General features: G+C 42.7%; 1 protein-coding gene across 1 annotated transcript; it reads right to left on the bottom strand.

The window, feature by feature from the left end:
* Positions 1-200: 200 nt before the first annotated feature.
* LOC138647086 (uncharacterized) lies at positions 201-13,890 on the bottom strand. Its single transcript, XM_069735903.1, has 2 exons — positions 13,338-13,890; positions 201-2,377 (listed from the first exon to the last, which is right to left on the bottom strand). Exons 1-2 carry the CDS (start codon positions 13,722-13,724, stop codon positions 1,781-1,783), a joined length of 984 nt encoding a protein of 327 aa, XP_069592004.1. The 5' UTR covers positions 13,725-13,890; the 3' UTR covers positions 201-1,780.
* Between the last annotated feature and the right edge of the window lie 3,565 nt (positions 13,891-17,455).

Raw genomic sequence — 17,455 nt, forward strand, 5'->3', positions numbered from 1 at the left:
ATTATCCATCAAAGAGAACAGACCTTGAATGTCCATGTGTTCTGAACCACCCTGATGTAAAGGGGAAAAGAAAGCCAGAAGACAGTGCAAAGAAAAAAAAAAATGGTCTCAGAACTTCTCTTTTCCCTCTATTGAGAAGCATTAGTACTTTGGGCCTCCAGTACTGTTATGAACAGGTAATTCAGAACCACAATGGACATTGAAGTTCAGAGCACACAAAGTGACCTGACAATTACCAAAAACAAAGGACGAGCTCTGAGACGTGGGAACTCTGCTGACCGCAATCCCTAATCCTAACACACCACACTAGAGGTAGCCGTGGATTGCGCCTAACGCTCCCTATGCAACTCGGCACAGCCTGAGAAACTAACTAGCCCTGAAGATAGAAAAATAAGCCTACCTTGCCTCAGAGAAATTCCCCAAAGGAAAAGGCAGCCCCCCACATATAATGACTGTGAGTAAGATGAAAATACAAACACAGAGATGAAATAGATTTAGCAAAGTGAGGCCTGACTTACTGAATAGACGGAGGATAGGAAAGATAGCTTTGCGGTCAACACAAAAACCTACAAACAACCACGCAGAGGGTCAAAAAGACCCTCCGCACCGACTAACGGTACGGAGGTGCTCCCTCTGCGTCTCAGAGCTTCCAGCAAGCAAGAAAAACCAATAAAGCAAGCTGGACAGAAAAAATAGCAAGCAAAAATAACACAAGCAAAACCTAGCTTATGCAGGATAGACAGGCCACAGGAACGATCCAGGAGGAAGCAAGACCAATACTAGAACATTGACTGGAGGCCAGGATCAAAGCACCAGGTGGAGTTAAATAGAGCAGCACCTAACGACTTAACCTCATCACCTGAGGAAGGAAACTCAGAAGCCGCAGTACCACTCTCATCCACCAAAGGAAGCTCATAGACAGAACCAGCCGAAGTACCACTCTCGACCACAGGAGGGAGCTTGGACAAAGAATTCACAACAGTCTGTTCCCTGCGGAGTATAGATTCATCTTTATCAGGGCTGGTGTAATGGTGCTTTGTGCATTATGTCTATTCCCTGCGGAGTATGGATTCATTTTTATCAGGGCTGGTGTAATGGTGCTTTGTGCATTATGTCTATTCCCTGCGGAGTATGGATTCATTTTTATCAGGGCTGGTTTAATGGTGTTTTGTGCATTACGTCTATTCCCTGCGGAGTATAGATTAATCTTTATTATCAGGGCTGGTGTAATGGTGCTTTGTGCATTACGTCTATTTCCTGCGGAGTATAGATTCATCTTTATCAGTGCTGGTGTAATGGTGCTTTGTGCATTACGTCTATTCCCTGTGGAGTATGGATTCATTTTTATCAGGGCTGGTGTAATGGTGCTTTGTGCATTACGTCTATTTCCTGCGGAGTATAGATTAATCTTTATCAGTGCTGGTGTAATGGTGCTTTGTGCATTACGTCTATTCCCTGCGGAGTATAGATTAATCTTTATTATCAGGGCCATTACTTCTATTCCCTGCAGTTTCCTGTACAGGAGGTGGTGCTGGGGCTGTGTGTGTCTCTGGGGAGGAGTGGGAGAGGTGCAGGTGGAGTTTCAAGTCTGTGTTCACTGTTGCCTTGAAACCCAGCATAAGAAATGATGTAGTAAGTGAGCTGAGAATTATGAAGAAGTGAACGCTATGACAATATAGCTGGTGCCAGGACACAGGAAATGAAGCATAAAGGCATAAAACAACATGAAACGTAGCAGAAAAAGTGTATTGGGTTATTTAGGGGCATTATCCTTAAGCATTTATGGTAAAACTATTAGTGGAGTCAGGGAAATGGATAACCTCTTCAAGGTCATTTGCTCTCCATTACTGTTATTGTCCTGCACCTCTGGAATATTGTTAGGTCCTTCTGCTCCACATTTATTTGCTTCTTCTGTTGAGGACTCTGCTGCTTCTTGTCTTGCTTGCTCTGCTGCTGCTCTTTCTAGCTCTGCTGCTTGCTCATCCACACGTTGTTTTTCTGCTAGATTTGCTGCTTGTTCTTTTGCTTTTTCCGCTTCACGGTCTTTTGCTGCTTGATTTTTTTCCTCCTCTGAGATTATTAAATTGTATTGGAACTTTCCCTCCATCTTGTTTTTCTCTCTATATATGATATTTTCCAGCTTCTCGAACCATGTTGCTTGGTCTGGGCTGAATTGATCATCTGGGACCATTTGCACATAGTCTTGTACAATACCGTTTTGCATTGTCTGTGCTTTGGATCTTAGCGCTCCCTCAATGTCTTCCAGCATTTTTGCTTCATATTTCTTACGATAGTAAAATGTTGAGATGCCGCAACAACAGTTTTCCAGCCAGAGAGACAGCAGAATCATCAATGATGTGACACCAACCCCAATCATCTGTAGAAAAGAAATGCATCCATGTCAATATTTTTGGGAAAGTGGAAAGTAGCAGACACCCAATAATGTATCCGGAACCCTGAATTACCACGGTTTACCACATTGTCATGTTTAAGGGCTGACGGATTGTTTTTATGCCTCAATATGGTAGTCAGAGCTCTATCTAAGACAAAGCTCCAAACACACTACAAAGATATACGGGTAGAAGAATAAATTCTGGGTAAACAACCACTAAGGAGAGCTAAGAAACCTGCTGCATACTCATGTAGTGAAGACTGCAACGTACAGTCATGAGAAAAACTAAGTACATCCTCTTTGAATTCTAAGGATTCACATATAATCCATAGATGTGATGTGTTGTGCATAAATATGTGATTCTCCAGAATTTCTTTTAGTCTTTGCCTGATGAAGAGACCTGTGTAGTCTCGAAAGCTGCAATTTATTACCATCTTTTCAGTTAGCCATTAAAAGGTATCAACCACTGAGGACTCTCAATTCTAATTATTTTTATATCTATCCCATCATCCATGTCAGTGAGGGGGTATGGGATAATCTGCATTGTCAGGCTCGGTGTAATGGTGCTTTGTGCATGACTTCTATTTCCTGCAGTTTCCTGTACAGGAGGTGGTGCTGGGGTTGTGTGTGACTCTGGGAGGAGTGGGAGAGGTGCAGGGAGAGTGATCTTCATGACAACCGAGCAAAAAGGCATAAAACAACATGAAACCTGGCAGAAATGTTTTATGGAGTTATGTAGGGGCATTACCTTAAGCATTTATGGCAAAACCAGTAACTGAATCAGGGTAGTGGATTACATCTTTAAAGGGAATCTGTCACCCCCTGGACGCTTGTAATGTGTTACTATGGGCATACAAGTAATAGAATGGATAAACCAGTCTTACCTGTATGCCTCATAGCGGCAGTCTAGATGCTGAGACAAGCAGTTTTAATGTTTTATGTTAATGATTTCTTCCAGGCTCTGGGGCGTGCAGTGCCTGGAGCAGATCTCTGCCTCCTGACTTCATTATAATAGCAGTTGTGGCGCCGTAATCCCGCACATGCGCTATGTGAACCTTATCCGCCCTTTTATAAGCAGAGTCTTCATCGATCTTCTGTGCAGGCGCAGCGCAAGTAAATCATGATGATGACAATTGGAAGCACGTATGCAACAAACATTTAACCGCCCACAAATCTCTATGAAGCTATGTTCAGATATTACTTTTTTTTGCTGCTTTTTTTTCTGCAGCCAAAATCTGATATCTTGGTAGTAAAAACACTTCAGACAAAAAGCAAGTTTTTCTGGCTTTTTTTTTTAATACTTTTCTCACTGCGTTTTTGCATTGTTCTCTTGCTGCGTTTTTCAGGATCCAAATGTTCAGCTTTGCTTCCACCACACAAGCATGAGCAATGCAAGGTGTTAGTCCAGCAATGCAAGATATATGTGAAAACATTAATTATTTAGTGGAAAAAGTTTTTATGTCTGAAAAAATAGTGACTATTCTGAACAACAAATTTCATGAAACGCTACACAATTGCAAATGTAAAAACAGCAGGGTGAAATTGCATTGGTCAGGCATTTTTTGTTTTCATGCATTGGTAGGACATTAAAATAGTCAGACTTTGAAGTTAAACATACACAATATATAAAGACGCATCTGCAGGTTTTTCTCAATATCTGACATGAAATCAGAATAAACCTTTCCCATTTTGGGTCAATTAGTATTACCATAAATATTAAAATTTGCCAAATGCCAGAATAATGAGAGAGAATGTTTTAAGGCAGTTTTATTACTTACTGCAAAGTCAAACGTTCACATACACTAAGATTACTATGCTTTTACACCATTCTGGACTGCCCATGTGATGATGTCATGTGTTTGGAAGCTTCTGTTCTTTGGCAACATCTGAGTTAATTAGAGACACACTTGTGGATGTATTTTGATGCACACCTGAAACACACTGCTTTTTTTGTAGCTTCATGGGAAAGTCTCAATAAACCAGCCAAGATACCAGGAAGAGAATTGTGGACTTGCACAAGTCTGGCTCTTCCTTGGGTACAATTTGAATATACCTGAAGGTGACTCGTTCATCTGTACAAACAATTATATGCAAGTACAAACAAGATGGGAATGTCCAGCCATCATACTGCTCAGGGAGGAGATGGGTTCTGTGTCCCAGAGATGAACGTGCTTTGGTCTGACATGTTTATATCAACCCAAGAACTAAAGCAAAAGACCTTGTGAAGATGATGGCGGAAGCTGGTAAGATTGTGTCACTATCCACAGTGAAACGAGCAATGTATCAACATGGGCTGACAGGCCATTCTGTCAGGAAGAAGCTATTACTCCAAAAGAAACATAAAAATCCAGATTAATGTTTGCAAATGCCTGCAGGAACAAAGACCTTAATTTTTGAAGACATGTCCTGTGTTCTGATGAAACTAAAATTTACTTTTTGGGCATAAGGACCATCGTTACGTTTGGAGGAAAAAGGGAGAAGCTTGGAAGCCTAAAAACACCATCCCTACTGTGAAACACGGGGGAGGCAGCACTATGTTGTTGGATTGTTTTGCTGCAGCAGGGACTGGTGCACTTCACAAAATAGATGGCATCATGAGTAAATAAGATTGTGGCAATACTGAAGCAACATCTCAAGACATCAGATAGGAAGTTAAAGCTTGGGTGGAAATGGGTCTTCCAAATGGACAATGACCTGAAGCATACTGCAAAAATGGTAACAAAGTGGCTTCAGGATAACAAAGTCAGTGTTTTGGAGCGGCCATCACAAAGCCCCGATGTCAATCCTAGTGAAAATGTATGAGCAAAGCTGAAAATGCCGGTGAGAGCAAGGCGACCTACAGACCGGGATCAGTTGTCAGGAGTAATGGGCCCAAATTCCCACCAACTATTGTGAGAAGCTTGTGGAAGGAGATCCCAAACGTCTAACCCAAATCATTCAGTGTAAGGGCAATGGCACCAAATACTAATGAAATGGATGTACATTTTTTACTTTGCAGTAATAAAAATGCCTTAAAACTATACCTCTCTCTCTCATTATTCTGGCATTTGGCAAATATTAATAATTACAGTAATCCTAATTAACCCAAAACGAGAAAGGTTTATTGAGAAAAACCTGCAGATGTGTCTTTATATATAGTGGATGGTAATGTCTGGTTTCATCTGTATAACACGGCCGAGTGCTATGTGATGTCCAGATACCACTGGGACCAGTGTCATTCTATGGGGCAGTTCAGATTTTCGTTCTTTTTTTTAAGGCCGTTTTGACATAAGAAAACAGTTGCATCATGCTGCGAGAGCATCCAATGGTTTGATCACGCGCACCCATACAAATCTATGCTTGATGCAGATACTTTGTTATATTGTGAAGAGACATCAGTGAAAGCTGCAGTGTTACATCACTTATTTTATTTTTGTCAGCCATTAAAAGGCCTCATAACTACAAGATTATTATTTTGTTTCTCCCATTGAGAAAATCAATCTTTTTTTTTCAACTGGCTAACGTGGTACCAAAATCTTTTTTTCTTTTAACTGAATGCAATTTTCCAATTCAGTCAAGAAACAAAACAAGTGTGTGCATGATATCTGAAATCTCACAGCTTTTGCTGATACTGTAAAAAGCAGATTTTCATTTGCATTAAAAAAAAGCAGCAAAAAGGGAACGTGTGAACATAGCCTAAGGCCTCATTCACGTGTCAGCACATGGCCAGCACTCTGCTTCAGCGTCTGCGTGCCAAAACCAGGAGTGGAGCAGAGCGAGCACCTGCTCTGTGCCCTGGAGACACAAACGCCATCAAAAACCTGACCAAATACACCCAAGTGTGAACAAACCCAACAGCTTACAAATGCAAATTTGTATGAAAAAGAAAAAATATTTAATCAATTCTCTTTTTAAGATTTCTGATTGTACACTCTATGCATTTAACACTATTTTTTTTTCATTTGATACAATATACCACATGTCGCAGTTAATGAAAGATTCAATACCATGACATGCGCCATTTGGCAGATCCACAGACTGTCTTTTCTCAGCCCTCATGCCGACAATGCATCTTTGTTTACCGCATTTGAACAATGTGGCCTTCATGGCCGACCATGTTTTAGTGGTGTTCTATATAAAGTCGGGGGTAAAATATCACAAAGTGACCGTCCTCTCCTTGGTACGTCCCAAAATCCATTTTATTCGATCATTTTTTTCAAAAAAGAATACAGTAGTTTGACAATAAATGGCTTCACCCAACCACTGACCATAAGTGGAGGAAAGGTTTTGGTGTCATCATTCATATTCTCTGAAAAAAAGTCCAAGAAAGCAAAAATTCTGCCGGGGTATGTAAACTTTTGAGCACAACTATAATATATGAGTTTCACTTTTTGTATTGAAGAACGGAAATAAATTAACTTTTTCATGATATTCTAATTTAGTGAGAAGCACCAGTATTTGTGTACAATGGATTTTATTTGATCAAATTGTCTAATGAACAATTTATTAAAAACTTTTTTCTTTGTGTCATTATATAGAAGCAAACTTCTGTCCATATTTATTATTTTTCTTCTGCTGTTTTCATGGATTCGTGAATTTGTACTGGAATTAGTGAAATGTTACGTGCATACATTTACCGGGGAACACAATTTTCATTGCTTTAGATCTGTCCTTGTTTTTGACTAACTTTTGGCGTCTGAGTCCGAAAGTGACCCCAGTTTTTCTCTATCACAACAACTTTTGGAGAATCTCTCGTATATCCAATCTACCCTTATACTGACCATCCATAACCTTCAAATCTTTGTGGAATCATTCACCTTGCTCATCACTGAGTGCACCAGTTTTTTTCTGGGGAGTTAGCAAGATTGCTATGCAGAAAATGCACCTTGATAATCCTGTTGCAACCAAGCATTTTTTAGCTCTCCAAGAGTTTCCGGACAATTTGGTGTAATTGTTTGCATGTGTATTTCCAAAAAAAGTCCTTGACAGGGTCTTTGAATGATAACCAAGCATTGTTTTGAAATTTTGACGTTATCCCAATGAAATGTTCATCTTTGATGAGCGGCTGAATCTGAGGACCAGCAAACACACTGGCCTTTATTTTTCACATGACAAGCTAGGAGATGCCACAATGACGTATAAATATGCAAATTAACTCTTGAAACAGTCTGGCAAAGCTTTAACCAATTGCTTCATGAGGCCGAGTGTCATGTGCAGAGGTGGGAATATAATGTTCTGTCAACAAGTCAGATCTTGGAGGCTAGTTCCTCTCCATCCAATGCTTCTCACGAGCTCCGGTGTCCCACATGCACAGAAACAAAGGATGCATGGTATATCGGCATCGCTGACCTAGAAGTAAGCATATCATTTTAAGCTCAGCACATATGATCCAATTGTGTTTGTGACATTTCAAAAACTCAATGACTCTTTTTATGTGTATGTATTTTTCCCAAAGAGAAGCTGAATATTCAACTAGAACTGCACCAAATAAATTGCCCTAGTGGAGCAGGACACACTTTAAGCTTGGCTTTGAGATATCGATGAGCAGTCGCCCTTCAGTTGAATTCTACAATGGAATTCCCAATTCCTCAATGAAACCATGTATATGATGGCGATACACAAAGCCACTGTCACTTCTAAAATAATGCAGACATGCACTTTCCCTGGATGGAAAGTAGGATGCCTTTACTCCTTTTTCAAGCAAGTTTTTCTTATGCAGTCTTGATGCAACGGGTTCTGAAGCATTTTACCGTAGTCCCATATCTTGTACCAAAAAGTTCAACTGTTGAAGGTCAAATCCCCTACAAACGAAGACATTTTCAATCTCAAAATCTTCATCATTGCTGTTACTGTGTTCTTCACCATATTGCTGTTCTTGAAAGGAGGGTAGTTCAAGGAAAGCTGCACTAGGATTTCAGCTGAATGAGGTCCTGAACGTGTAGTTGATGGTAGACTAGGATGCTCGATTTGTTTTTCTTGTTATATCCTGAAGTTTTAACTTTACAAATGTAGCAGTCAATGGAATGATCTCTTGAGTCTCGCCAAATCCTAGGTACACCAATAGGCATCTTATCACGTGGTCCCTTCATCCACTTTCGTAAGCTCACACTGCTCACACCTTGTGACTGGCCCAAGACTTATCATGATCACCAAGTTTTACTTTGAAATATGGAAAATAGTCTTGGGACAAAGTGCTGATGTTCGTCCTGTGACTAGTGAAACTGTCACAGATATAACAAAAGATTTCAGGGCATGATCTCAAAGGCCGATTTCACATGTCCAGATAATTCCGGTACCGGAGAACACGGTACCGGAGTTATCCGTGTCCGTGTGCTCACATGGTACATTCATGTGGCACACATGCGGCAGCCATGTGCCGCATTAGGACCACACGGACGGAGGCTGGGAAGCAGCGCTACAGTAAGGCTACGTTCAGACTAGTGTTGTGCGCCGCTGCGTCGGCGATGCAACGCACGCAAAAACGCGGCAAAACGCATGCAAAAACGCTGCGTTTTGCGATGCGTGCGTCGTTTTTTGCCGAAAATCGGACGCAAGAAAAATGCAACTTGTTGCGTTTTCTTGGTCCGACGCTTGCGGCAAAAAAGACACATGCATCGCACAACGCAACAAACAAAAACGCATGCGTCCCCCATGTTAAACATAGGGGCGCATGACGCATGCGTCGCCGCTGCGTCGCCCGACGCTAACCCGACGCACACTAGCACAACGCTAGTCTGAACGTAGCCTAAGCGCTGTCCCCTGCTTGTGGTGCTGAAACCAGCTGTCATCTGTTCTCCCCTGCTCGGCCGGCGATGAGCACAAGCCGGGGAGAAGGGATGAAAGAAAACCCGACGTGGGGTCCCCCCTATATTTTACAACCAACCCAGCAAAACTCACAGGTGCGGGCTGCTCTTCAGCCTGGGAAAATGCCAGCTGATTTTCCCCCTTTGAAGAGTTCATTTGAATTCCACTCCCAGCATTTCATTCATTCCCCAGTAGTTTACAGCCAGGAGCGGTCACATTAGCAGCGCTCCTGGTTGTAAAATGTAAATGCCCCCAGATATGGATTACGGCGTGGGACATGACTGTATGGCGGACAGGTATGGGTATATAGGGTATATATATTTTTTATTTTGACTTTTTTCCAGGAGATCGAGGGCTTTGCTTGGAATGGCAGAAGAATAAAGATGGAAAAACTGTGTTAAGTGTTTTATTTCATAAAAATGCTTTTTTCTTACTGTGTTGTGTTTTATTAACCCTTTAACAACTATGGAATTAATAATGGATAGGCGTCTTATTGACACCTCTCCATTACTAAGCCGGCTTAATGTCACCTTACAATAGGAAGGTGACATTAATCCATCATGAACCCAATTGCCACTGCTACAGGGCAGTGAGAAGAACCAGGCAAAGCTCCTGAATTGGCGTATCTAATAGATGCGCCTTTTCTGGGCAGCTGTGGGCTTAGCACACAGTCACCTCAGTCACAGCAGGGGACAATAAATGAGAGCCGGCTTAAGCACCACATGCAGGGGAACAGCCGGCTTACTGTAGCGTTGCTTCGCCCCGCGGGCCATCTGTGCGCATGGAGGAGAGTGTACACTGTTCTCCGTGTGCGGGTCACTTGGCGGGCCGTGTGTCTGGGTAAAAATGGACACGTCTCCATGTTTGCACGCGGACACGCGGTCCGTGAAAACACGCTGACATGTGCATAGACCCATTCATTTGTGTCAGCGTCTCCGGTACGTGAGAAAACTGTCACTACACTTACCGGAGACACTGACGTGCGAAAGGGGCCTAAGTGAGTGTCTACACATGAGTGTAAATCCCTACAATAAATGGAGAAAAAATAAACCATTACAACATGGTCAGTGCTGAAGGTTTTTTTATGTGGTAAACAAAGATATATAGTAACTCTATTACCCTTGGTTATAGCCTTTTTCCTTTTCATAGTAATTTGGATATTTAAGCTGTTGTTCCCACATCAGTGTTTTTGGTCAGTTTTTCGTTGGTGTTTGCTGGGGCCAGGAGCGTCCCTAGGACACAGCAGGTGCTCTCCTTGTTGGCTCTATTTCTGGTTTTGGCAGATGCTGATGCCCGGTGCTGACATGTGAATGAGGCTTTATCATTTTTGGTCGGTGCAATGTTTGTTACATACCTGCTTCCAATTGTCATAGCTATTCTATTGCAGTAGATAGGCTATTAAGGGCTTTAAGTTGCTTTTCGTTTTGTCTTTTTAATATTCACTATGACTAAGGCCGGCTACACTCCAGAAATGCATCAGCTGCTTTCTAGAGAGTATACGTAATAATAATACAATATACTGTTCTTTTAATCGAAATGGAATACAATTTAGAGGTTTTTATACACCAAGACTTGGGATGTGGAGTTTTCTCTCCTTCTACCATTAATCCGGATGAAAGATAAGACATCTTAGATAATAATCTTAGAGAACTCAAAAAAGTAGTTTTTTGATGCATAGGTGACACTAAATTATATGATATTTTTAGCTGGTAGCCCAACAAACTGCTGACAGGTTCCCTTTAAACTGAATTGGCCTATGACAGGATCATATATGTACTAATTATATGGGATGGATTATTTATGTTGACCTTGTCCTCATGAGTTATAAAGAGGATTATATGGAGCCTCAGCTCATGTCCTTACCGCTGTGGGCATCTTCTCACTGATTAATCCGTGGGGGCTCATCTTGCCCATTAATGTTTAATGTTCTGTGTACTGACCGCGGTTTTGTAATTGCATAGTATACTGAGTGTAACCTCATCTTCCTTACACATTTTTGCATTTTTATATTTTTCTATTTTAACTTGATTGTGTCAATAAAGAATTTTTGATATTTTTGTACATTAAAAAAACTCCTTTATTTCTCGTTTTTTGAGTGCAATTATCATGGAGTGGTATTTTGCTTTGCATACTTAACAATACGAGTCTGGGAGTTTTTGCAATGATCTTAGAGAACCAATTGTAGCTACCAATAGACATGGGAACGGTTATGAGACCGTTTCCAAACAATTTGTTCTCCATCAATCTACAGTGAGTGATTATTCACCAGTGGAAATCATTTATAACGGTTGACAAAACACCCATGAGTGGATGGCGTAGAAAATTCATCCCAAGATCAATACTGAGAGGGATTGCAATAAACCCAAGCTCTAAAGCTCAGACTCTAAAGGCCTTGGTTAGTGTGTTCAAGTATATGACAGTGCAATTAAAGAAAAGACTGAACAAGCAGTGACTTCTCTGGAAGGGTTATCAGGAGAAGGACACTTATCTCTCAAAAAGAACATGGCAGCCCAGCTAAAGTGTGCAGACAAGAAGACTTCTTGAGCAATGTCCTTAGGATAGACGAGACCAAATTGAATAAGTCTGACCATCTTGCCCTTCACCGCATTTAGTGAAAAGGAAACCGCAAGTTCTCTTTATACCAAAGTATTTTAGGGTCACAGTTGAGGCCGTCTATAAAAAAACCTTAAACTTGGCTGCAACAGGATCATGCAACAGGACAATGATCCCGAGAGGCCGATCTACATCAGAAAGGCTGAATAGGAAAGAATCAGGGAGCTGCAGTGATCCAGCTAAAAAAATAATGCAGAAACTAAGTCCTACAAAGCACAATGAACTTTAGCAGCATTGTAAAGTGCACTGAAATTCCTCCATGATGATGAGAGTCATACAGAAATTATTTGTTTTCAAGTTATTACTGCTAAAGGTACAGTATATTTAAAAGCTATTGGCCCATGGAGCAGACGTAATATTTCACAAACTACTTCTGTGATTTGGCCTAGTTTGTGAAAAGTAAATAATTACGTGGTGTAATTTCCCATATGTTTATTGGAGATTGTATTTACCCAATTTTAAGACCTAAGGACCAGATTTTTTTTACTTTGGCTTATTAAGCAAAACCATGGTATTCAAAAAGAATGCACTTAGATTTTCTCATGAATGTATATATAGTATACAGGGAGCTCCCCCTAGTGGTGGCTGCAGACAGGATCTTATCATGTGTCTCTGTATACAGGGAGCTCCCCCTAGTGGTGGCTGCAGACAGGATCTTATCATGTATCTCTGTATACAGGGAGCTCCCCCTAGTGGTAACTGCAGACAGGATCTTAGCATGTATGTCTGTATACAGGGAGCTCCCCCTAGTGGTGGCTGCAGACAGGATCTTATCACGTGTCTCTGTATACAGGGAGCTCCCCCTAGTGGTGGCTGCAGACAGGATCTTATCATGTATCTCTGTATACAGGGAGCTCCCCCTAGTGGTGGCTGCAGACAGGATCTTATCCTGTATCTCTGTATACAGGGAGCTCCCCCTAGTGGTGACTGCAGACAGGATCTTATCATGTATCTCTGTATACAGGGAGCTCCCCCTAGTGGTGACTGCAGACAGGATCTTATCATGTATCTCTGTATACAGGGAGCTCCCCCTAGTGGTGACTGCAGACAGGATCTTATCATGTATCTCTTTATACAGGGAGCTCCCCCTAGTGGTGACTGCAGACAGAATCTTATCATGTATCTCTGTATACAGGGAGCTCCCCCTAGTGGTGACTGCAGACAGGATCTTATCATGTATCTCTGTATACAGGGAGCTCCCCCTAGTGGTGACTGCAGACAGGATCTTATCATGTATCTCTGTATACAGGGAGCTCCCCCTAGTGGTGACTGCAGACAGAATCTTATCATGTATCTCTGTATACAGGGAGCTCCCCCTAGTGGTGACTGCAGACAGGATCTTATCATGTATCTCTGTATACAGGGAGCTCCCCCTTGTGGTTACTCCAGACAGAATATTATCATGAATATCATGTATGCAGTGAGCTCCCGCTAGTGGTGGCTGAAGACAGAATATTATAATGTATATCTTGTATGCAGTGAGCTCCCCCTAGTGCTGACTACAGACAGTATGTTATCATGTATTTTGTAAATAAATAAATTTTGTTACCTGACTTATTGCCTTTGCATTGGATCCTATGCTCTTTCCAGCCAAAGATCTCATAAAGCATTCAGCGTATTGTCCATCTGCTAATAAAATGAAGAACCACAGCAGGGGGCCGTATACGATTTGTATAATGGTGTACACCATGTCAGGACAGCTGTTTGGTGCTTTACAACATCCACCTGAAAACTTACAGCCTAGAACAAAAAGGACAAATGTGGGAATCCCAAAAAATGTCATACTGTAGGCGATGCCAAGTGCTGTGTCTGAAGGACACTCGAATTCTGGTTCCATCAATTTTTCCAGTAAGAGCAACAACAGCGCAAAGAATGATGTCCCCAAGACATTGTGATGTTGAAGGATGAAGGTTTGGAGGTTCGGTATCGCAGTCATTATGCTAAGAAGTATAAACCCCTCTAGTCCTGGTGATATTTATGCAGAATAATTGCGGCTCCTTCCCGACTTGTGTTCTTTTATAAGTTCTCTACTGCGTGAGAAGATTGATTGAAAGATTTATAGAGTTTATCCGACTCGTGTCTTTACCAGGCAGATGAACTGAATGTGCTCTCCGGTATCATAATTACATATTATAGATGACGAAATATGAAACTTTTCCTGCTGCACAGCTCTATCTGCATAAATTAGACGTAGTTCCGTAGCATAGAAGGATTTTCCAGTAAATAAAGTGTACCTACCAAGAACTGTAAAGAAAAAATGTAAGGGGTGTTCCCAAAATTGAAAGGTGTCCATTATTCATAGTATCCAGCTCGCTAGGTCCCGAGAATAGTGGTCTGCAGAGAGGTGCACATGCAAAAGTGTTTTGTAGTGTCCAAGTGAGGCCTCCATAGATAACAAGGACATGCAGATATCTTTCTCCTGGCTCCGGCAGTTTCTGTGAATGGAGAATACAGCTGTCCATACTGTACAGCACCATTTTACCAAACACATTTATATCTGTTCCCCAGGGTTGTGCTCAATAATCGCTCAGCACTAAACTGCAGCATAAGAGATAGGAAAGCTGCACATCGCAATAGTGGAGTTTTGCTAAGATAAACGCTCCTGAACTCTGGCTTAATTTGCACCAACAAACCTTAACCTCATAGAGAATCTATGGGATATTGTCAAGAGGAAGATGAAACACACCAGACACAACAATGCAGACGAGCTGAAGACTGATATCAAAGCAACCTGGGCTTCCAAAACCCCCCAGCAGCGCCACAGGCTGATCGCCTCCATGCCACTCCGCATTGATGCAGACGTTGATACAAAAAGGAGCCCGACCAAGTATTGAGAGCATTTACTGAACAGACATTTCAGTAGGACAACATTTCGGATTTTACAATCATTTTTGAAGCTGGTGTTATAAATTATTCTAATTTACTGAGATAATGACTTTTGGGTTTTCATTGGCTATAAGCCATAATCATCAACATTAACAGAAATAAACACTTGAAATAGATCACTCTGTTAGTAATGACTCTATATAATATGAGTTTAACTTTTTGTATTAAAGACGTGAAATAAATTAACTTTTTGATGATATTCTAATTTTGTGAGAAGCACCAGTACATCACTGGAGAGGGCTGGGAGGCATACACATCACTGGGGAGAGCTGAGAGGCATATTGTCACGATCCGTTTTTGTATTTGTGGCAAATCTGGTTCCATTGAGTTAAACCTTTTTTCCTTTCAATCCAGCGGGGGTAAATGTCAGTTTCTCCCTGCTGGCAAGCTGGTGTAATTGCATTGCTGCTGGGTCAGCTGATGTGGGCGGTGATCACTCCCACCATCCTTTAAAAGTTCACCTGATGCATCAGCTGACATTAATTTTGCATGGCCTCCCTTTGGTTTGGGGAGGGCTATATTTACCTGCCCGTGTGCTGAACTCGTCAGTGAAACTTCCGTTCTTGTCTGAGCAGCTGATCCTTGTGATACCTGTGTATATTGCCTATTCTTGTATGCTTGTACCGTGTATTACCCGTCCTGTCCCTTGTTTTGTATCTGCACTTAGACTCTGTTCCTTCTGTAGTATCTCTGGTTTTGACCTTGGCTAAAGCTTCCTGACTATTCTCTCGTTTGTATCCTTGGTGACTGCGTTACCCTCTCTGGCTTCTGACCCCGGCTTGTATTATACCACGCTGTCTGTCTCCTCCTTTGGTTATTACATTACTCTATGGTCTGACCTCGGATTGCTTGACTCTCCTCTCAGCTCCGCCGGCTCCCTTCGCCGTTCTCGGGAGTACGGGGCTTTGCCCCACCTCAAGCCACTCACTCGGTTATCACGTGTTGCAGGTCCTGTTAACCTGCGGCGCACTCACAGCCGTGGCCACACGTTACAGCAGGAGTCCTCCGGCTTCCTCCTCACTTCCCCGGGGCACACATTCTGACTCTGGTGCTGTGTCCATTACATTATCACTGACCCATAAGAAATCTTTCCCTCTCTTGTGTGGAGCTTTGCGGCCTTAAGGTACCTTCACACACAACGATTTCGTTAACGATATCGTTGCAACGTCACGCTTTTTGTGACGTAGGAACGATCCTGCTAACGATCCCGTTATGTGTGACAGTGACCAACGATCAGGCCCCTGCTGGGAGATCGTTGGTCGTTGGGGAATGATCAGGACCTTTTTTTGGCATATGACGCCGATCCAGCGATGTGTTCACTCGTAACCAGGGTAAATATCGGGTTACTAAGCGCAGGGCCACGCTTAGTGTCCCGATATTTACCCTGGTTACCATTGTAAAAGTAAAAAAAAAACCAGTACATACTCACATTCCGATGTCTGTCACGTCACCCGCCGTCAGCTTCCCTGCACTGTCAGCGCCGGCCGTAAAGCAGAGCAGAGCGGTGACGTCATCGCTGTGCTCTGCTTTACGGCCGGCGCTGACACAGTCAGTGCGGGAAGCTGACAGCGGGGGACGTGACAGACATCGGAATGTGAGTATGGAGTTTTTTTTTTTTACTTTTACAATGGTAACCAGGGCAAATATCGGGTTACTAAGCGCGGCCCTGCACTTAGTAACCCGATGTTTACCCTGGTTACCCGGGTGCTGCATGGGGACTTTGGCATCGTTGAAGACAGTTTCAACAATGCCGAAGTCTTTCCCCTGATTGTTGGTCGCTGGAGAGAGCTGTCTGTGTGACAGCTCCCCAGCGACCACACAACGACTTACCAACGATCACGGCCAGGTCGTATCGCTGGTCGTGATCGTTGGTAAGTCGTTTAGTGTAACGGTACCTTTAGTGTATTGTTGTTATGGACCCTCTTCGTGCTCTCTCAGAGCAGGTCAATAGTCTTAATCAAATGATGCAAAAGTTGTCTAATGAGCAGAAAACTCTGGCTCAGTCCCAGCAGCAGGTTCAGAGGGAGGTTGCGGATGAGGTTCAGGGTGCTTTTTCCTCAAGGGCTCAGGGTTAGGGGGTTAGTGATGTTTCTTTCATTTCTCCTGAACCGCCCTTTAAGTTACCTGATACCTTCTCTGGGGATAAAAAGAAATTTTGGGCCTTTAAAGAGGGGTGTAAGCTGTTTTTCTCCCTGCAACCCCGTTCTTCAGGTAACGAGGGTCAAAGTGTGGGAGTGATTATCTCGTTATTAATAGAGGCTCTGCAGGCTTGGGCTTTCTCTTTCCCCTCGGTCCCTGAAATAATCTCAGTGGACCGGTTCTTTGAGGCCCTTGGGCATATATATGATGGACCTGATTATGTGCCTCTTGCTCAGGGCATGGCTATGAGTGTGGTGCAGGAAAAGCACTCCGCCGAGTGGTTTTATTCTGAGTTCAGGCTTTGGGCTGCAGAGGTGTCATGGAATGACTCGGCTCTCGGGTTTGTTCCATAGAGGTCTGTCCGGGCACCTGAAAGATGCCTTAGCATTACAGCCTCCACTGGACTCCCTTGAGGAAGCTATGACACAGACCGTAGACTCCGTGTTAGGGGGGTGATGCAGCAGGAGACCCCTTTGTATTCCAGCAAAGTTGATTAATCGTCATCTGTTGAACCCATGGAGGTGGGAGCCATTTCATTTAAGGAGAAGGAAAGGAGGCGCCACAGGAAAACAAGCTGTGTTTTTATTGTGGGGCTCCAGGACACTGGAAAAAGGACTACCCTTCTTGCCCTTCGTCCGCCAA

This window comes from Ranitomeya imitator, chromosome 8, assembly GCF_032444005.1.
Source record: "Ranitomeya imitator isolate aRanImi1 chromosome 8, aRanImi1.pri, whole genome shotgun sequence".
NCBI lineage: Eukaryota > Metazoa > Chordata > Amphibia > Anura > Dendrobatidae > Ranitomeya > Ranitomeya imitator.

Bases quoted from the DNA above. Each gene is read 5' to 3' on its own strand.
- LOC138647086 (XM_069735903.1), bottom strand. From the start codon at position 13,724: ATGACTGCGATACCGAACCTCCAAACCTTCATCCTTCAACATCACAAT. The intron at 2,378-13,337 runs GTAACAAAATTT...TCTTTTCTACAG, and splicing joins ATGCAAAGGCAATAAGTCAG to ATGATTGGGGTTGGTGTCAC.